Source organism: Petaurus breviceps, unplaced genomic scaffold (assembly GCF_028583685.1).
Source record: "Petaurus breviceps papuanus isolate PSGF00001 unplaced genomic scaffold, PetGlider_PUasm1.0 37, whole genome shotgun sequence".
In the NCBI taxonomy this organism is placed as follows: Eukaryota; Metazoa; Chordata; class Mammalia; order Diprotodontia; family Petauridae; genus Petaurus; species Petaurus breviceps.
The window spans coordinates 64,016,185-64,038,296 of NW_027186296.1; the positions used below are offsets into that span (position 1 = coordinate 64,016,185).

The 22,112-nt window shown below is 40.4% G+C and overlaps 1 protein-coding gene across 4 annotated transcripts in view; it reads right to left on the minus strand.

The window, feature by feature from the left end:
• Positions 1–4,611: 4,611 nt before the first annotated feature.
• NTRK3 (neurotrophic receptor tyrosine kinase 3) overlaps positions 4,612–22,112 on the minus strand; it is a 462,765-nt gene continuing 445,264 nt past the window's right edge. For all 4 annotated transcript variants that reach the window (XM_069098548.1, XM_069098546.1, XM_069098547.1 and 1 more), the window contains 2 exons: positions 8,680–8,838; positions 4,612–5,607 (listed from right to left, as the gene is read on the minus strand). In XM_069098548.1, the coding sequence (XP_068954649.1) occupies positions 5,422–5,607; positions 8,680–8,838 (345 nt within the window). In that variant the 3' untranslated portion in view covers positions 4,612–5,421. The remainder of the gene's footprint in view (positions 5,608–8,679; positions 8,839–22,112) is intronic.

The following is a 22,112-nucleotide window of genomic DNA, read 5'->3' on the forward strand; positions in this document are numbered from 1 at the left end:
GTTGAGGCCTCCTGGCCATTTTTAGTTTTGCTTTTCCCACCTGCTGGAATCCTATGGGACTCAAAGAAATCATGTAGTTCCTCCTGCACCACCTCCAGGTAAGTCTTCATGGAAGCATATTACAAAAGAGCCTTCTTATTATAAGATGAAATATCCTCTTGGATGGCTACCTACTGTCTGAAGACATTTAAGAGGTTGCGTTTTCTAGAATCTGTTCCACTGTCTCGGCATTTCTGAGCATGAGTATGAAAACCTTCTATTCCACAAAGGGAGTTTCCCATTAAAACTTATGAAGGAGGAACCACTTCACTTAATGCAGAAGAGGGAAATGATGCTTTAAGAAACCAAGCCACAGGGATCATAGGGCCAAAGCCAACAGGACTTACTAAAGTCAGAACCAGAGGGAGTGGGAGTAGAAAGAGGAATGATAAGAGTGGCAAATACAACCAGGCAGGTCCTCAAGTTGAAAGACCAGTACCCAAACCAAGTTGCCAGTACTGAGACTACCATCAGCTTAAGAGATATGTGAGGGTGACTATTGTGTCAGGACTGCCATATTCAATGTTCAAGAAAGCTAAATATTGCTTCAAAGGCTGCATTGCCAGAAGGATAATAAAATAGATGCTATTCTACTTTAAAATAGTGAACAAAGAGGAATTCTTGAACTAAAAACAGTTTCTGGGAACACTACAGTCTCATAGAAGATACCTATTGCCACCCTCAAGGTCTGTGGCACCCTCTGCATTCTGCCCCATCCTGGCTATTCTCAAAGACTCTAACCTTGGAATAAGAAATTGGGGATCAAGATAGCTATGTCTAGTAAGACTGTACATTGCCTGAACTTACTCTAGAATCTGTGGATGTGTGTGCCTATTGAGGGCATCAATGCTAAAGCCAGGAAAGTTGCCAAGGAAACCCAACTGCCCTATTCATTCCACCAGTACACCTTAATGGTAGCAGCCACCATATCTTCACCTGCCTTCCAGAGCCCATGGCAGGGTGGCATAGTGCGAAAGAGAAAAAGATGTGAGTTTGAGTCTTATGTCTGTCTCTTATTATCTGGGTGACCTTGAGTAAATTATTTAATCTCTCAGCTTCAGTTTCCTTATCTGTAAAATGGGAGAAAGAATAGTGTTTGTACTATCTACCTCACAGAGTCTTTGTGAAGAAAGGACCATCTTAAAATCCTGAGGCAGAGGGAGGGCAACTATTAAATGCTATAAAAAATATGAGACCATTAGGCTTATTCACAACTCTTTCACCCCATGTTCCTTCACATACACACACCCCAAAAAAAGCAGAGGAAAGTGCCAAATTCTAACTATTTTCTTTGCTTTTCTATCAGAAAAAAACCTAATATGATACTGCTGCTCTCTGCCAATAATACTATGTTGGTTTTTTCAATCATGGATTTTCAGAGCTAAGAAGGGCCTTAAAACTTATCTAGTCCAACCTGCTTCATTTTACAGAAAAGGAAACTAAGGGCACAGGAGGAGATGTGACTTAATTGCCTATGGGGACCATAATCAATCACTGGCAAAGCCAGATCTCTTGATTTCCATACCCATGCACTTTGCATTAGAGCCCATTGCCTGACATCAGAACTTTATATTCTGCAAGTCTATCTCCCTTGTTCTCTAGATTGACTCATTTTTGCTCAAGAAGATGATTCTTTTTTGATCGTGGAAATTAAAGGATAGCTCTCCTGGGGTTGGGGCAGGGAGGGCACAGAGAACTTCCTCCTTTCTTGTATGAGGCCTGTCTCAAGAGACAACTTGTATAGGGAAGGCTGAGCGAAGGAAGCATCAAGAGCTTTATCCTATTGGCCGTAAGTGAGATTTGGGTTTACCTTTAAACTCTACTTCAGGTCAAAGCACCTAATTATAGTATGGGACTCCGGGCACATCCCAGATAAGGAAGGCTTAGAAAGTCGAAAAAGCTATCTCCAAGAGAAAATAGTTTTGTGGCAGTTACCAACCTGGAAGTCATTTTTCAGTCATTAAAGGGGGATAGTGATGAGGGTAAAACAGTAGAGACTAGCTCCTGGGTCTTGAGAATTTCACAGAGAACCCAGTCAGGGCAGAGGGCAAGTTATGAGGCCAATACTGACCAACATTTAAAAAGAATCTAAGTCCTTAAAAAGTGTGGGGGGGGGGGGGGGGGGGGGTGTGGGGAGTGGTCTTTTTAGTGGTGGGAAGGCATTTGGGGCTGGGTAGGAAAAATCTATTTTACCTCAGCTTACAGTTTGGGGGGGAGGGGGGGAGGAGGGAAGTCATAAAGCTTGATCAAGGAAGGGGAAGCCCAGGAAAGAAGCACGAGGGACTGGACACCGAACAATACTTAGTATGATCCTAGCATAGCATCTTCGATCTGGAGGAGCTCTTAGAAATCAAAAGTCCAATGCCTTCATTTTATAGCTAGAGGACTGACACCCAGAGAGGTTCTGACTTGTCTGATGATTTGAAAGTTAATCTAGGTTTTCCCCATGCAACACCAAGAGAGTTCCCCACCACCTTACATAGTTCTACTCATTCCTCTCTGTCTCCTTTCTTCTCTTCACTCCTAACACCTGGACGTGGCTCAGTTGCTCCTAACAGGCAAAATGTACAGCTCATTCACAGACCCCGCTCAGAACCAACATTAGGCAGCAAAGTCAAAGGACAGAGGAAAGCAGCTTCTGGCATTTTCCCACCCCCATCCATTTCCATCCCCACCCTCCAAATGCCACAAGGCAGTTTAAATGAAAGGTTAGGGTCAGCTGATCATTATAATCTCATTCTCAGGGCTCCACAAGGAAAAGCATTCTTTCATTAGATCAGTAATTACTCACAGTATCAATTTAAAACCTCTTCGACTACTTGCAGGGGTTGAACTACGAAGATTCTAAGTATTTTTCTCCTTGCTCCCCTGCTCATTCATTAGCCAACATGAGGTCTCAAGAATAACATAGCTAAGAAAAGAGAGGCCAGGTTGTCTTTTAGGGGATGGACAGCCAAAGGAGCATAGGACTTTCCCCTGCAATCATTAGAGGCTTTCCTGGAGTGGATGATTTTCCTTCGCCTCCTTTGGTTTTTCCCTCTCCACCCACCCCTTGGCATGAATTCTTAACTTATTTACCAAAAGGCAACCAACAAAAGCAACACTGCTTGGGCAATAAACAAACCCTTGGGCAATAAGAGAGCCCAGAGTTTAATAAAGTTCCCAAGGGCCAAGAAGAGCAGACAGGCAAATAGGGTAGAACAGCAAAGTTTTCTTTTCCCAAGGTGGGATCTTGCCCCATTCATCTATGGAAACTCTCCAACCATTTTCAAGGGCTTTCTGGACACATCACAGTGAGCTGAAACCAGACCAAGTTCTGGACTAGACTCTTCTGCTTTCAAGTCCAGCTAAGTAGCCCCAATTCCACTCTTCATCATCTCAGGACAGTAATATTCTATTTGAATAAAATCATTTCCCCTGGTTCCTATACAGGGGGTTCCTATAGTCCAGATTAGAAGTAATTGCCATCAGCTGACAGGATGCCATGGGCTGCAGATGTGTTCTTAGAAGAGCAGGGAAGGAAGTTTCCCCAGCCCTTAGGCTGGGTTATATAGAGGCATGATTTCTACCAGTCTCCTAGGTAGTACTGGGCTAGGAATTAGGTTGAGATTTAGGAAGAACAGGGGAAACAGTAACATTACTCCTTCCTATCATGATAGGCACTCTTTTCTGCTCTCTCCTGACTGTAGTCAGTACCATAATAGTACCCAGGAAGGCAATGATTCCACCGGCAATGGGGTAGGAGAAGCTGCTCCTCTTGCCCAGGCTCCACTCATTCTCTCTCTCTGGTCAGGGCTCTGTCCTCATTAAGATGCCAAGGCTGCTGCAGTGGCCACTCATTGAATATCTCTCAGAGAAAGCTATTTCCCTCCCCCTCCCTACCCACAAAAGCTATTCCTCACCCTCTGCATTTTCACAACAGCTCAAAGGCAGATGCATCAATCGTTTCAGGGGCTTGGGAACGTGAAGAGAATGGCAAAGTGACTGGGTGCAGGTGACCAATAGGTTTTTCCCCATGGGCTCTTTCCCCACCCTGCTCTCTACTGCAAATACCACCTTCTCCTTTGTCATGACCCATCTCCCCTTTCCTCACTTTGAGATTCAGCATGTATCTGAATGATGGGGGGAACAGGGAAGAGTAGAAAGTGGGGAACAGAATGAAAAGGGGAGGAGATCCAGTAAAGAGAATCCTATGGAAACATACCTGGATACTACAAGGAACTAAGAATTTTTCTGATTGAAAACCACAGCTTGTTAGACCCACATAAATGGGACAGTATGGAGGAGCTTGCTTTCCCTGCCCCTGACATCTCTCCAATGACCTAAACACAAAGGATAGGAAAGTGAAAGCTGTTTTTCATAAGGGATGGGTCGACAGTGGCGTTTCCAGGATTTCTTTGTTTGTTTGCTTTTTTGGGGGGTAGACAGGTCTTTTCCCATGGTTCTTTAAGGCGAGGGAATCCTTAAGAGGATAGATGACAAACCCCCTTCCAAATCCAGCAAAGAAATGGTGCCCAGCCAACACCAAAGTCTCCTCTTGCTGCTGCCATTATTTTTATGCTCTGCTGTTGGTTTTTGTTTTTGTTTTGTTTTGTTTTTTGCTTGTTTACCTGTAGGGATCATGATGGTATGTCCCCAAAACATCAAGTCTATGTTTAAGAATCAGTAAATTAGAAAATTGTCCTGAAATGGGGAAAGAGAAAGGGAAGGAGTCACATTGGAGTGGAAAGTGGGGTGGAGACAGAATTTAAAGGATTAGGGTAGAAACAGAATGAGTTCCCAGAGAACTGTGCTCTGGTGTGGTTCTCTTGCCTGGGAGGAGCCATTTACCCCAGGTCCCTATTCAGACCTTCAGGGCATATCATACATGAGCAGCAGGACTCTCACCCCACCTCAATTCTTCCCATCCCAACAAGAAGATTGTCTTTCTGCATTGTCAAGGGTCTTCAGCTCTGAACAGCTAGAGCAGAAGAAGCACATACAGCAGGGGCCAGTTGCTGGGGCCACACCTTTAGTTAAAGGGTTTTCCATTATTTTTAATACTTTTAAGGTTTTCTATGTTTCTGTTGTTATTGAAGTCATAACTTTCTTTAACAGCAGCTTCTCTCTGTATTGGTGTGGAAGGTATCTCTGCAGATTATATATATGTGTGTATATATACATATACATATATACATATGTGTGTATGTATATATGTATATATATAATATGTATATATGCCAAACTGCCTTACAGGTTGTCAGGTTTTGTTTTTCAGTGTTGTATGTGTAGCAGGCACTTGAGTTTATATGAAGATGTTTGCTTCAGTCAGGGAGGAAAGAAATAGGTAATAGGGCAGGTAAGAAAGAAGTAGGGCAGGGAAAAAGAAGGAATTTTTGACCACTAGCCAAGGATGTCCAGGTAAATTGGGGTGGCCTTCCCCAGAGCATGAAGAATTTTGTAGATTTCCTTGATATTGAGCCTCTGCTGGGGTTCCCTCTGCCAACATCCCAACATGATGTCATAGACCTCCTTGGGACAGACCCGGGGCCTCTCCAAGACACGACCTTGGGTAATGCATTCAATAACCTAAAAGAGAAAAAAAATGAGATAAAGGAAGAAGGAAATTCACTATCCAGATTTCAAAGTCTTGTACCTTTTTTTCTATACCTATGACCATGAAAATAAAATGCTTAAATGAAAAACTCCAACAGCAAAAAGAATCATTGTGGTTAGAGGCTCTGGTTTACTTCTGGTTTGGGTTGAGAGGCACTGATTTTTCTGCTATTTTATCAATGCTATATGCCAAGAATGAGGTAACAGAATTAATTGCCAAGCTTGTCTACATGAAGCTTGTCCCCAGACTCTCTTTATGACCAATCATACCTGTTCAACCAGTTTTCTTAGTTCTTCATTATTCACTTTGCTACAACATACAACTTTCCTATTTCTTGCCATGCCTGATGCATGTTTGAACCTCCACCCCCACCCTCACCTTACTTAGCCTTTACTTCCTCTGGTTTGCCTCCTATTCTCTTGCCGTGAAAGACTCTGGTGATCACATTTACTACAATCTCTTTTCAATAAGGATAATTTAACCATGTCACTCAACTTCTTAGATACCAGGAGTAACTTCCACATACCATATACCTCCAAATAAAGCTTCTCTCAAATTGACTGCCCTTTCCATACCACCCTTAGTTTATATTTGATCCTAATTCTGATCTACCAAGGCACATCTTTTTGCTTAGATCCATTAACACATCATTTGCACTCACCCTGGAATGACTCAAATATTTTAACTGCCCAACCTACCCCAAACCACCTCCCCCTTCTCCTCTTCAGCATCTTTCCTAAAGCTCACATTTCCTCCATGAATTTGTCCAGAGCAGCTTACCTAGCTCCAATTATTGTATGAACCACTGCTGTACCTGAGTCATTCTCTTTTCTCCTGTAGGACTTGCATAGGAACATATCTCTGTGCTGGTGTTTGGTTGCATGTCTCTGCTCTTTCCATTTTTACATCTTGTGTCTTTTGTACAAGTCCCTGTCTCCCATCCTTGAAGGTACCTCTTTTTTTTTTTAAACCATTTCCCTCATGGTGTCTAGTAAAGCCATCCTATGTTGGTGTTTGTACACACATGCAGATACCAGCATGCAGGCATGTAAGTTCCAAGTAACTATAACCATTCATAAAATCCCAACTATATCAATGCCTCTATTCACCCTTTAGCCTGGGATATCCATCTTGGCTCATAACTTGACAAACCTGTTTGATCCACAGCTGTGCTTTTTCCAGCTGTCCCATAATGTCTATTGGACCCCCTAACTAGCTGGACCACCATAAGAAATTATCCTTAGCTAACTCAGACCACTAATGCCAAGAAAAATATTGAGTTTTCCCCTCCAATGTGGGACTATTCCATTTGGTCATTCCACGAGGGTGAACTAACTATGGGGTATTTGTTTCCTTCTTAGTAGATTCTGGAAGTACACATAGCCAGCAGACATTCAACCAGATATGGGTAGGGATGGGAGGTGAAGGACAGGGCATTGGCTTCAATACCAAATCTTTGCAAAGCATTTCATTTCATGTCAATTTCTATTTAAAAATCACTTGTTTGTTCAAAGCTGTAGAGTCTCAGAGATAAAGAGTGGCCTAGTCCATACCCTCAAGCTGGGAAGGGAGGAAGGAAAGCACTCCCTGTGTTTTGGGAGTTGATTGTTCCTGGGTTCCTGTGACTGTCATAAGCCACCTTTCTTCCTGTCAACATTTTGATAACAGGGAAAGTTCTGTGCCAAAAAAAAAAAAAATCTAGCACCCACAGGCCAAAGACTTTAGCACCAAATATTCCAAGAGAGAGAGAGAGAGAGAGAGAGAGAGAGAGAGTTTTCTCTCCCAGGAAACAGTAATAATTCAAAAAACCACCATAATAAATAGCTTCTGCCATCAATTCTTCCATTTTTTTGAAGCCTCTAAAAATGTTTTGTGCTACTTTGGGAAATAAAGAAAAGTCCCACTGAGCTTATGAACAGTGAGATATCAGAGATTTAAAGAAACACCTTGGTTTTCTTCTTTGAAACTCACTTAATTAAGCAGTCAGGGTATTTAAAGGAAACAGAACAAATACAGCTTCCAAAAGGAAAAAAAAAAAGGAATACTTCTGAAATTTCAGGAAAATTTGAGTAAAAATGTGCCTTTACACTTTCTTATGGATGTCCTACAGACAAAAGACTGAACAAATGAGAAGTCACCTTACAACAGTCCTGGCAGCCAGTATAGTTTTGAACTGATGGAGGGGGTCAGATCTGAACCAGTCCAATTTTAAAGATCCAGTTAGTTAGATGCCCTTAAAGGTCTGTCCTAGACCTAGTCTATTTTCAGTGTGAAAGACTCAGCAGGATAACTTGACTCAAGGGTTACCCCCATGGGATTGGATCTACTATTGGGGGAGTCTGGGATGGTTTCCAACTAGCTTCTTAAGTATGCCCTAGAGTAAGAATTCTTAATCTTTTTTGTATGTCATAGTTCCCTTTGGCAGCCTGGAGAGGCCTATGGACTGCTTCTCAAAATAATGTTTTTAAATACATAAAATAAAAATAGATAGGATTATAAAGGAAATTAATTACATGGAAATATATTCATAAATAAATGTAAGTTCATAGATCCCAGGTTAAGAAGCCCTGCCCTAGGGTGAAGATGAATCCTTAATTGGGCTTTTGGATAAGGCAAGCTAGAACCTCTTGGATCTTTCAAAACTTTATTAAATATCTAGGCTCATCTGGACAGACTATAAACTAACCTTTGGGGGCTAGGGGGATAAAGAATGAGATGATGGGTCCCTATTCGTCTTCTCTCATTTATTGAACAGTGAACCATTCTCCTATTCAACAAAGTCCCTGCAACCACAACTCTATACTCCATATATTGCCCCTCCAATGCATCCCTTAATTTTATTTTGGCCTTATTTTGTTGAGGACTTTCATTCCTATGCCACGCACCCCCCACTGAACTCCTGAGTACATTATCTCAAGATGCAGAGCCTCCCTTTACTTTTCTAATGTCTGTTAGTTCTTCATACCCAAACCCTGGCTCTAACTTTATCTCACCTTCTCTCCCCCATCCCCCAACAATCCTTAAACATGAATCTAAACCGGTACCTCTGTGTTTGACAGCTGAAACCAAGGCTGTTTGCCATAGGTGAAGATCTCCCAAAGGATCACCCCAAAGCTCCAGACATCACTCTCTGTAGTAAACTTCCTGTACATGATGCTTTCTGGAGGCATCCAGCGAATAGGTAGCATGGTGTGACCTCCCACCTATAAGGAAACAGAGACAGAAATTCACAAAGGGTGATCAAATGAATAGATTTCTTCCTGAGTTGTTATTTCTACACATATCCAACCCATAAGATCACTTAATGAACTCATGATCCCATGCAGGTCATAGCTATATCCAACTTATAACACAAGGTTCATGGATGCATTGTTACCAAAAATCTAAAATATTGATAGCACTAATGGGTAATGGTCAATGGAAACATGGAGATATCACCTTCTCTAACATTTAGACCAACAGTCAACTGATCCTGTGGACAGATTACAAGTCAAGAAAATGATTAGAAGATAAAGAATGTGGTGTGTCATGAAGACTGTGAAGAGATTTAATAAGAAAGCTTGGAGGATATTCTTTTTTTGGAAGATGTCTTTTTTAGAGAACTGTACAATCACTAGATTGGGCCTCAAGAACAGAAAAGTCTCACTATCTGGGGACAGAGGGAATTGGCATACTATCAAGTTAGTATTCTAAAATATGGCAGCTTATAGCACCCACCCAGAAAGACCTGGCCTTGTAACCTTGAGCAAGTTACTTATCCCCAATTGCTTAGGGGCGGCCAGGTGGCTCAGTGAGTAAGAGCACCGGCCCCAGTGTCGAGATGACCTGGGGATCAAATCTGGTCTCAGATACTTAGCACCACACCCAGAAATAACTGGCCGTGTAACCTTGAGCAAGTTACTTAACTCCGATTGCTTAAAAAAAAAAATATGGCAGCTTATATATGTTGGTTCTGTATCTAAACACTATTTCATATAAATCCAATGTTCAAAAAAAGTATTTTTATTTTTCATATTCACAAACTCTGAGTAGATAACCAGGGACTCAAGTATGAGGAACAAGAAAGTCCACAAAAGGCATACAAGTATTTTTGGTGGACCAAATAAGAATTGGAAGAAAACATTTATAAGACTACAAAGGAATTGATAAGTGGTTTCTTAAATACATGAAATTCATAGTGACCCCCTTGATTAATTCAGTGGAAAAAGGTATTTTGAGCTGTATAATCATTATAATGACTAGGCTTGACCCTGAAAAAGTGATGAAAAAATGCAACCCCTTTATTTGCAGAGGTGGGAGAATGGTAGGTGGGAGAACACTGCACATACTGTCAGACGTGGTTGAAATAATGGTAGATTTTGCTGGGAGTTTTTTCCCCTCTTTCATTCTTTGAAATAATAGATGGCTCTCTGGGTAGGGAAATGGGGAAAAATATATTTGGAAATGAATATGAGGTGAAAACAGTAATAGAAATTGAAAAAAATAAGAGAAAGAGGTATGTTCTGAAAGGTCAACTAAGGAGATAGCGTAGATATAATCAATTATTTGTATATATTTAACTGAAGAAAAAGAATAGAGGAAGTCCTGCTACCAAATAATTTAGAGGCTTTAGACTAACAAATAACAATAAACACATTGGATATTATAGATAAAATTGATCGTCTTAGTGAAATACATTACCAAGACCTTGGGCATCTACTTAAGAGTTATGAAGGGACTTATAGGTAAAATAACGAACAGATTGGCCAAATATCAAATCCATTGTTACCACTGGCCACTGTACCAGCATCTTGATAAAAGTGGAAAGAACACTGGCTTGGGCATCAGAAAACCTAGACTTGAATCCTAATTCTGCCCCTTACCCACCTGGATCATCTTTGACAAGATCTCTCAAGGCTTCAATTTCCTTATGTATAGAATGAGGGGGTTTGCACTAGTTGACCCCTGATTTCTATTCCATATCAAGACCAATAATTCTAGACTACATGTACTACAGTATATTCAGTTATAGGATAGGAATACAATGGAACACTAATGTGCTATAAGAAACAAGGAAAAAAGATGATTTTCAAAAGACATTGTATGAACAGATGCAGAATGAAATCATGAGAACTATAAGAAAGATTTATGGTACAACATCAATGATGTAAAAATTAATTATTGTGGTAGACTTAAGAACTCTGATCAGGGGTTGACATACAGTGGCCTGTGAGCTAAAAAAGTTAGCTAGCAAGTGTCTGAAGCTGGCTTTCAACTCTGGTCTTCCTGTCTCCAGACCCAGAGCTCTATCCACTATACTTCCTAGCTGTCCTAGGAGTCAGGAAACCTGGGTTCTAATCATAGCTCTGCCATTAACTATCTGTGTAACTTTTGACAAATTGTTCCCTACCTTGGAAGGTTCATTTTTCTCAATTATAAAATCATCACGTAAGACTAGATAGCCTCTCAGGTTCTTTTCAGATCTAAAATCCTCAGATTCTAATCTAAGAAAAGCTGGAGAGGAAAGCAGAGGAAATTTATGCAGAAAAAAATCTTGGTCATAGGGAGTGGGCCAGAGTGTGGTAGGGAAAGGAAAAAGCTCTTCTGACAAACACTCTGTGTTCAATGGCCAGGCACTCTGCCTAAAGAAACAAAAACACTAATATCTACCCTCAAGGAGTTTACGTTCTACTGGAATTTAATATAAAATAGATTTCTTTCTAAAAGAGATAGAAGGAAGTATAGTTGCTTGTGCTTATAGGGCAAGAAGAAACTTATCCAATGTAAGTGCTTGGGGATCAGAAATGCTGGGAACCATGTCTGGGGTAGAGTAAATTTTTGTGACTATATTTTATTTCTGTCAAGCCTTACTCCTGAGCAGCATCTTTATTTTCCTCACGAGAAAGGAAAAAGATATGTTATAATGGAAAGAGCAGGGTTCTTGAAATATAAACAAAATCCAAAGACCAGCCTTCTAGTCTTTGCTCTGACACTTATTACCTATGTGGTACTAGGAAAACTGCATAATTACCTGTTGCCTCTGTGTCCTTATCTGTAAAATGAGAATAATCACCTGGTGGGGTATTGAGAGGAAAACATTTTATCTACCATAAAGAACTTTGAAAATCTAAATCACTATCACTCTCAAGGGGAAAGGCAGGTGAGATGGAAGGAGCTATCTCCCAGAAGCAGCTTTTAAACACAAGGGACTGGACAAACTTCAGAAATGCTCTTCTGCCAGTAAAGTACAACAGTGCTCTCTCTCCCTGTCCTGTCTTTCTCTGCTTGAACACCAGGATCACCAGCTGCAGGGGAGTAGCCAATCACCACGTGCCAAATAGCAGGTGCTTAAAGCACTGTGACTCTCTCAGTGAGAGCAAAATGTCCTATATTGTGAAGATCTTCCCTAGCTTTCTCTGATGAGCCTGCTTTCAAAACCCCTCAGCAGGCCCGCTTTTGCTTTCCACTGCCATCCTGCCGGGAGCAAGGACCTCTATCTCCCCTCCACTTATTTTAAGTGATTGATTCGACTCCTTGGTGTCAGAGTGGGCCAATTGCCCTGGTTTAAAGGGAAACTCCACTGTGCTACCGAGGGTTGTCTAATCATTGCATCCAATTACACAGGAAAGGAAATCATTAAAACAAATTGGGCCTGGTGGAATCAAAAGGAGAACAAACAATGGGAGAGCTATAACTTCCAGCCCCAAAACAAGGAAAACCCCAGTTCTCTCCAAGGAGTTCAAAAGACCTCACAGGGATGATTTTTTTTCTCAAAAAATATCATAATGACCGTTCTACAGAGAAAGAAACTGAGTCCCAGAGAGGCTAAGCATTAATTTAAGTTTGCACAAGTGGACCAGTCACTGAGCCATGGGAGAGACCTCCCATGGATATATAAATCTCTTCATTTTAAATACAGAAACTTTAAAAGGATAAGAAAGTCCTGATCTTCTGGGGAGTTGTAAAACCCAAGAAACTAGGTTTTAAAATGTGGCCTGATAGCAAAGTGTTTTAATCATGAAACTTTTACATAGATAGCTAGGTAAGTGCCATTTTTTATTTACTCGACGTTAAAGTTTATCGGTTGGATCTTACAGCACATTGGATACTTTCCAAGTTTTTCTTTTTTTTCCCTTTATTATTTTTTTAATGCTAGCATGAGCTTTCTTCATCTCTTGGAAATTCTCCTGATTTCCCATCTGTCCCAGTGAGATCTGTCTCCTCTATTCTACTCTTTGGTATCAGATGGGAGTACCAGCTGGGACCTAGCAATAAAAGGGTAGCTCACACTGAAAGAGACACCAGCAGCAGCCACAACAGTTACAGCTGTAGATAACAAAATGCTGGTAGCACATGTTCTATAGAGGGCTTTGAAATGTCACATATACAGAACACAGTTCATAGACACAGAATGATGAGCTTATTAGAGTGTGAACATAAGTTACATATCTATATACACCACATAGCAATTGATTCATCTCAGTTACATAGATGCTTTGGAATCTCCTCTGGGAACATTCAGAAAACAGCTCCACAAATACCTTTCCAAGATACTTTTGATATACTCCTGCCTAGTTTCTCCTTCTCCTCTCAATTTCCTTGATCAAAGATATGTATAGATTCAAATAGCCCATTGAAGTAGCTTTGAAAACAGCTTCAAAATTTAGTTGAGTACTTTCTTTAAAAAAAAAAAAAGATAACCCATCCATGTCTGCCTGTCCTGCACAACTTCTGTAAAACTACCTCTAGAGCCCCGCCCCTTATTCTTCTGATTTCTCAGATACCGATAAAGAGTAATGGTTATCCAACGGTGATCGTTTATTTTGGATGCATGACCTACCCATCTTTTTATTTTCTGGTCAAATTTTTCTCTGATGACATCCTTTATGCACCTTCTCCTGAGTTATTGAATTTTGTAATGCTTACCCAAGCCTACCATGTTCCTCTCCATTTCCCTCCAAGTGATCCTCAACTTTCAAGCCCACCATGTTTCTCTCTATTGCCCTCTGAGGGATCCTCAACTCTGATGCCACTTTCCTTTATATCTTCATACACCCATGACTGTTAAGAAACAGAAACAGCAAGCTCTACTGGCTGGTCCTCTACTAGTTCTTCATGTGTGTTCTGCCAAGACAAAAATTTAGCATGCTCACATATAAGAAAACATTTCCTTGTTCTGAAACCAAACTTCAGACTGCTTCTGACACAGATGCCTCATTTCCTTTCCTACTCCCTACCTAAATACCAGTGGGGAGATGGCTTCCAGGTGACTTCCTGGTTGGAGAAACAATGAAGGGATTTGTAACCCTTATTTGGAAAGTACTTTGAATTCTTTGAGAAAAAGATGCTGAAGAACTCACAAAGGTATGATTATAGTATTACTTTCCTGGGAAGGGACTTTGTGGGAAGACTTATGCAAAAGAAATCTATTTAATGGAACCTTTACAGAACAACACAGGATGAAACTCTAGCCTTAGGTTTAGGAAAACCCCTTGGAGTCTTCAAAAAATACAATGTGTCTAAGAGATGAGCTGCTTAGCAGCATGAGACTGGAGGATAAAAGACCTATTATAATTCCACCCAACTCTTACCTCCAGAAGGCATATGGTTAGAGCAGGAGTTCTCAGATTGAAGCCCCAGGAAGACACTCCCCTGTTGCAACTTCTTTCTTTGTTTTCTCCAAGTCTTGCCTAAACACCAGTTCTCATTGGAAGACTTGAGCTTAGAGGTCTTCCCCTATTCCTTACTGCCCTAAAGATTGTCTTTGTAAAGAGAACTATCTGAAAATCCAGTGAGTGGAGTGAATCATTTAGTGCTGATTCTGAGTCAGATAAACCAGGACTTGTCACCTTCAACCCATACCAAAATGTATGAGTGATTAGAAGTGGTAAAGTTTGAGGAGTTCATTTCATGAAGCAGAGCTAGAAAATCTAGCCCTGAAGTGAGCTCAGATTCATGATCCATACTACATTTGACTGATTGAACATCTAGGGTTTCCTAGGGAGGTGAATGGTGGCAATTGAGGTAGGTGAGAAAATTCACACCCAAGATAAAACCAAAGGTATATCCTGCTCTGACTCAGAAATTGGTATAGTGAAGGTAGATGAAGTTGAATTACCTAAAAATGAGGTATTTTTGAGAAGGAGGTATTTAGCCCTCATGAAACGAGTCACAACATATTTAATAGCATTTTTCCAAAGACAGAGGCAGCATGGACAACTTTCTTAGAGCACTGGTCTAGGACCAAGGTTCAAATCCTACCTCATTCATTTCTTAGCTCTGTGACCCTGGCCAGTTATTTCACCTTTCTCATCCTATTTCCTCATCTGTAAAGTTGACATAATAATCGCATTTACTTTTTCAGGTTTTAGTGAGGATTAAACAAAATGATTTGTAAAGAGCTCTGCAAAATTCAATATGATATAGACATTAGGTATGATTATTATCTTTGTTGAGAATTTGTATTAAATGAATGGATGAATAAAGCATTTATTAAGTACTCATTGTGTGCAAAGCACAGGCAATACACATAGAAAAGCAAGACAGTCTCTGCTTTCAAAGGTTATTCTTTAGTGGAGGAAAGAGTACATATGGAAGGTTTCAGTCCTAAGTTAAATGGAAAAATCCCATGGTGTGATAAGAAAGCATATATTAATATTTCTCATTTAGTATCATTTCCACTGATAAAAATAATGTCAATTTCTAAGGTTGGACCATTTGGCAGTGCCAAGGAATTTGGTAGCAAGAACATTTTGTAGACTTAGAAGCAACAGATGTAGCACCTTCAGGATCAATTGTCAGACTTCATCTCTTGAAAGGCTGCTTCCCAGGATGAAGTCTGAGTGCATTGGGCTAGAAGTAGTATAATTTCCAAGTTCCGGGTCCTGGGCCATCTCCATCAGGATCTGAAGGGAGGAGGTGATAGTGGTCTGACTTTTGCGGCATTGCCTCCCATCTCTTCTTCTGGGTGACTCGCTGCTTCAGCTAGGGTGGCTATACCTGCCCAGTATGTGGCAGCTGAGTGACAAATGGTGAGGATAACTGGACCTTCTCCGTAGGAATTGTTTCCTTGGTGGATGGGTCGTGAATGCTAGATTGGAATTAGTTGCCCCCAAATCCTTTTAATAGTCTGGAGGGTTGGGGTCACTTCCAAGATTCCTGTGCTTCTTTGCCCCTTGGTTGTGGTTAGTCAGTTGCTGGTGGTGATGAGAAAGGTGGATCTACTCTCCACAATGATTTCTCCCTTCAGTAATGGCTGTGGGGGCTGGGCTAGAAGTAGGTATGGTGAATTGGGTGCCACTTGGTGATGTTTCCAAGATTCTTAGCCATGGAGTTCAGAGGGGACATGGAAGTCAAGGTGGTAGTGATGGTGGTTTGACTTGTGTAGTTTATGCTGCCTCCTTCCACTCCCTGAGAGCATCTTGATGCTTGATGCCAGGCAGCCTTGTGCATGGCATTTGGTTGATGGTTGATGGGAATGGCTGGACCCTTCTTCATAGGACGAAGGCTAGAAAGACCTGGATTCAAGTACTGGCCATGTGACCCTGGGTAAATCATTTAACTACTCAGTGCTACAGGCAACTCTCTAAAACTATCAATTAGAGAGGGGGTGCTGACCTATATTACTAGAGTTTCTTCACTATAATAAAAAAAAATCATGGATCCAATCACAATCCCTTTCTGAAATATGAAAAGTCATAATAGGGGATAGGATGTGCAGGGAGAGAAAATGTATATTCTCCCCTAAGAGTAAATAACAGAATTTTTTAAAAATGAGTAATCTCAGATTTATACAGCATTTTAAGGTTTACAATATGTTTTCTCCTGAACTTTAGGAGCCAGATATTATAGGTATTTTCATCTCCATTTTGTAGTCAGGGAAACTGAGACTCAGGGAAGAAAAGTGATTTGCCAAAGGTCATGCAGCAAGTTGATGGCAGAATAAAGACCATTCTGATTCGTAGCAGTTGGTGGGAAAGTAGAGCACTGGGTCTGGAGTTAAGATCTGAGTTCAAATTTGACCTCAGACACTTACCCAGACATTTCCTGCCTCAGTTTCCTCACCTACTTCACAGGGTTGTTGTAAAGATTAAATAAGATAATATTTGTAAAGTGCTTAGCACAGTGCCTGGTACATAGTCGGCATTATATAAATTTTAGCTATTACTATTATTACTATTACTTACCTAGCACATAGTAGATAGTTAATAAATGCATGTTCCTTGCCCCTAACCCCCTTCATGGTTATTTAAGTTCAGTAGATTAAGAATGATTTAAAGGACTTTCTACAAGCAGAATGGATGGTAACCTAAACCCCTAGAATATTTTATTCTTAACAGGGGCTAAGGAGAGTTATTATCTGGTGAAGCAAAAAGAAATCAAATAAAGTATCAGCACAGAAGGAGTTTGGGCTTGTTTGTTTGGGGGTATTTTTGCCGAAAAGAAAAACAGAATGTCTAGATGTTCAATCTCACAGGAAGCTCAAGGTAGCACAAGGTAATTAGGGCCTGGGAAGGCAGACCAGGACACTGAAAATTGCCCCTCAAAAGATGGCCTTAAACATCTATTTGCCATATACCCAGGCAACATCCTCTCATCCTTAGTATTTCCCTTATGGGTTATAGTTATTGTAATTTTAACAAATCTGGCTTTATAATAGTAAAAACAGCAGAAGGGTAAAAATGTCAAGTGGTACAAATTCAAGAGAGGGGAGTGGCCATGAGGGCTCAGTCCCAGGAGCTGGCACAAGTTTGGTGAGCCAGTCTCTGGAAGTGCCTGATGATGGTGGAATGGAAGGATTGGGCAATCCACTCCAGGGTAGTCCTTCTATGACTGCTTTCTAATCTACTTTCCTCATGCCTTTTTAACTAGATGCTGTGCAGCAAGAGTACACACAAAATATGCCTGGAGGGGAAGCTCCATCCCTGTGATAAGCAAGAAGAATGTGCTGCTATTGATCGGGGAAGTGGGCAAGGCCCTCTCTCACCTAGTGCTGCCATGAAGCCAATGACCTGCTGTTGCTGAGAAAGGTAGGACCAGTACTGGCAAAGGTCTCCAGCTGACAGCCACCTATCTCCTCTCCTGGGTTTACTTAAAGCCATTGAACAACATGGCATTATTGCTCATTCTTTCCATGTTGTATTTATTGCTTCCTGGATCAGGTTATGAAGCATTTGAGATGGAACAGACTAGGCTGTGACTTTGGAGGGTCATAAAATCAGGGGAGGAAACTAACAGAGGACCTAGAACCTGTTCCATTCCAGATATGTCCTGAGGATCTGCCAGAGCTCAACCTAGCAGTGGATTGACCCCCAAAACCAAGATGGTGGGTTCTAAAAGCAAGAGAATGACTGTCCATCAGCTATGCTGAATTTAGAACTGAATTTTGTGGAGCAAATGCCAGGTAGCAACTGTTTTTAAAGCTGAGCCCAACTCTCTCCAGGACTTGAGGTGGGATAGGGGGCAGTATGCCCCAGTTTGGAAGAATGGTTTGTAATTCTGTTCTTAATATATCTTCTCTATAAATATCCCATTTTAAAAATTAATTTATATCAATTAGTGAAATGATACTGGCAAGTATTGATGATGTAAGAGAGATACAAATTCTAACCTGATGGTCAAAAACAGGTAAGACACAGAAAGGGGACTTCAGCTAATGGCATTAGAGATAACCCCACTGTCCTTCAAGTGTACCCCTAGAGCCCTGAGGAAGAGCAGTAGTCACCCTCACCACTGGGGACCCAGTCTATCGGGAGTTCAGATAAGGATCCCACTTAATATAGACTACATAAGGAAGAAAACTTCATAACAATTAGATTTCTCCCAAAATGGAATCCTTTCACTTGAAGAGGAGGGAACAGAAACCAGAGTAGAAGTTGAATGACCACTTTTGTTAAAGTCATAGTCCCAAGATGTAGAGTTAGAGATCATCTAGCCAGGTCCCTCCTCCCCCTTTTAAAGATAAGAAGAGTGAGGATCAGAAAGATGTAGTTCCGAGGTCACACGGGCAATAAGAGAGCTGAACTTCAAGCCCAGATCTTTTGCTTTGATGGAAGCTCTTTCCATTCTTGTGTGGATTTTGTAGAATAGACTCCTGGATTAAGAAAGAGGTTGGATTAGATGGCTTGTAAGGTTCCTTTCCATTCTAAGAGTTGTATATTACAGTTTCACAGGGTCTAGATCTAGAGTAGGAAGGGACCTCTGAAGTCATCTAGTCTGACCCTCCTCATTTCATACATAGATGAGGGACCTAGGATTTACAGAAGTTAAATGATGACTTGTCTAATGGAATATAGGTAATGATTTTTAAAATCATCTGAGTCTTATTCCCAATCCCATCAGACTGTAAACTGAAGCCCTCTAATATCTACCATGGTTCTCTGAACAGAGTAGGTACTTAAAAACTGTTTTGTTCTCATCTCCATGTTGGGAGTCAAAGTTGGTCCTTGCTTAGAAGCAGTTAGTAGGATTCATAATTCTCACCCAATTGACTAGTTAGGGTGAGGATGAAGGCAATTTGAAGTGAGGAGGAGTTGGTGATGCCTAATTTGGTAATGTTTGTAAATTACTGGCAAGATCAAAAGTGCCATTATAAGTACAAAGTATTATTATTATTTCCCTGGAGTGACAGTGATCAATGCACAGGTTTGACACCTGTCATAATAAGGGCTGCTTCCAAACCATTTGAAAACACATTTTGTCAGCTGCAGTTTTCCCACATTCCCTTTGCCAATGTCTCCAGGGTGACAGAAACTCCCAGAAAGTGGTATACATGGGTCCCAAAATCCTTGCTTACAAGTGATCAAGGATCTCAGGAAATGCAACCTAGAGACATCCACCAAGACAAGCAGGCTGGAAGCTTATATACTACTGCCAGAGTGTTCAAACCCAGGTCCTCTGATCCCAAATCAGTGAGTGCTCTATCCACTAACATCTCTACCTGTCATACCTTTCATGCTCTTTTGCCTCTTACTAGTTTGCACAGAGCTGGAGAAAACACACTGAAGAAGGAAAGTAATTTGTGGACTGTGGTCTAGGCTATTTACCAGGATAATGTAAAACATGCAGAATTGTAATAATACAGTGGAAAGAGCATTGAACTTTGAGTTCCAAGATCTGGGTTTGAATTTTGACTCTTACAACAGCTATGTGACTCTGAGGAAGTCATGTAATCCTTCCATGTCTCAGTTTTTCCATCCGTAAAATAGAAGGTTACACTCGATCAGGAGTTCTTAATTTTTTGGTGTGTCATGGACCCCTTTGGCTATCTGGAGAAGCCTGCTAGATATGTTCTTAAAATAATGTTTTTAAAAGCATAAAATAAAATAATTAAAAAGGAAAGCTAATTATACTTAAATACAGTTGTCAACATATATACACATATATGCAAGTGTATATATATATACATACACATATACATAATATATCTATATACATATATATGCATATATACATGTATATACACACATAGATATAGATATAGAGAGGTAGATAGATCAAATAAAAATTTCCTTCTAGTTCTGGGTCCTATGAACCTATGACCCTAAATCAGGAGCAAATTCAGGTCTCTTGACTGAAGGCCAAGATCTAAGATTGGTGGCCTCATTGAAAAACAAGTACCTCACAAAAAAGACTACTGGATGAAAATATAAGCTGTAGTTCAATACACTGCTACCCCTCTCTTTGTCCCCCTACCGAAGTTGTAGGAAAGAATAACCTACAGTTTCTTTAATTTCTCTCAACTAGAATATACATATATATATATATATATATATATATATATATATATATATATATATCCACTGAGATTCATTAGTAGTCACTCTTGATCTCTGTGAATAGCAAAATATGATCATATTGCTACAGACATGATTTAGGTCTCTTGACTGCTGTCCAAAAGCTAGAATTAATGGTCTCAGATATACAAGAAACATTGGCAAGATCATCTAGTCTAGCATTTCTTAACCTGAAGTTTGCAAAAAAAAAAAAAATTAGGGGTAGCTATGTGGCGCAGTGAATAGAGGATTGACCCTGAAGTCAGGAGGACCTTCTTTCAAATCTGGCCTCAGATACTTGACACTTAACTAGCAGTGTGACCTTGGGCAAGTCACTTAACCCCAATTGCCTTGCCTTTCCCCCCTCCAAAAACAAAGTTGTTTTTTTAAATATGTGTGTGTATTATATCTATAACCATATAATTGGTAACTTTTTTAATCCTATATATTTTGTACATTTAAAAACGTTATACTGAGAAGAGATCCATAAGTTCCATGAAAGTGCCAAAGTGTTCCATGATACAAAAATGTTAAGAATTCCTAATCTAGCCTAGGATTCTTGAACTTAAAAAAAATTATAATTTTTCTTTTGTAATCCAATGCATCTTATTTTATACATTTAAAATTATCCTGAGAAGGGGTCCATAGGCTTCACCAGACTGCCAAATGGTTTCATAACACAAAAGAGTTTTTAGCCCAATTCATTCATTTTACAGATAACTAAACCAAGATCCAGATTATCTGAATATCTTGTCAGAGGTCTTAGATGTAAATAGCACAGAGGAGATTCAAACCTAGGTTCCTTGACAGTAAACAGAGTGTATTGTGGATTATACTTAATTTTTTTAAGTATATGTGGGGGATAGGAGGAGAGGTTAACTTTGAAAGGAGCAAAAGAATTCTAACTATTCCCTATTGGTCTCTAACATGGAGAATCCTAGAAACAAACTTTTTCATATCTTATGATTCTATGATAAGCAAACCATTCACATGCCTTCCCTTGCTTTCTTTCTTTAGTCCCTTCCTCAAAATGACAGAGTTCCTAATGAACCATTAGCAAACTGCCAATTACCTGTTCATACCACAGGGTATAAGGCTGTAGCAGACTAGCCAGGTATGGCTGGCTGTAGCTAGAGGTAAAATCTGTTACTTCCAAATGACTACAAATTAATCATTCTAGCTGGAGAGAAGGATCAGCCTGAGAGTCCCTCTTTTGTTTTATTAGCTGCCAACTAAAAATGCCAGAGGTAACTTGGGAAAGCAAAAAGAGGGACATGGGACATTTTGCATATTTTAAATTATATTGGCAAACAACACAGTGGAAATCTTCTCATCAATATCTGTAGCCCCTAGGTCCCAAATTGGTAAGAGGCAAACAAGATTAGAAAGCACATCATGGGTAATAACACAAAGACATGCCAGTGAAATGAGCACTGGATTTAGAGTCAGAGGTTCCAGACCTGAGTATTGACTCTTTTAGTTACTAGATGTTAGACAAACTAAAGTTGTGAACCCAGAGAAAGTCATACAGCTTTTCAAAGTTGCTAATCCTTCCCTCAACCCCCTCTTCCTTTCCCCATCCTTGACAGTTAGTGAAAATAATGAGCGGTAGGAGGCTTGAACCCTAGGTGTTTGTGATAGAGAGCACAAAGAGAATGCAGCAATGTGAGGGTTACAGTGTGTGTGTGTGTGTGTGTGTGTGTGTGTGTGTGTGTGTGTGTGTG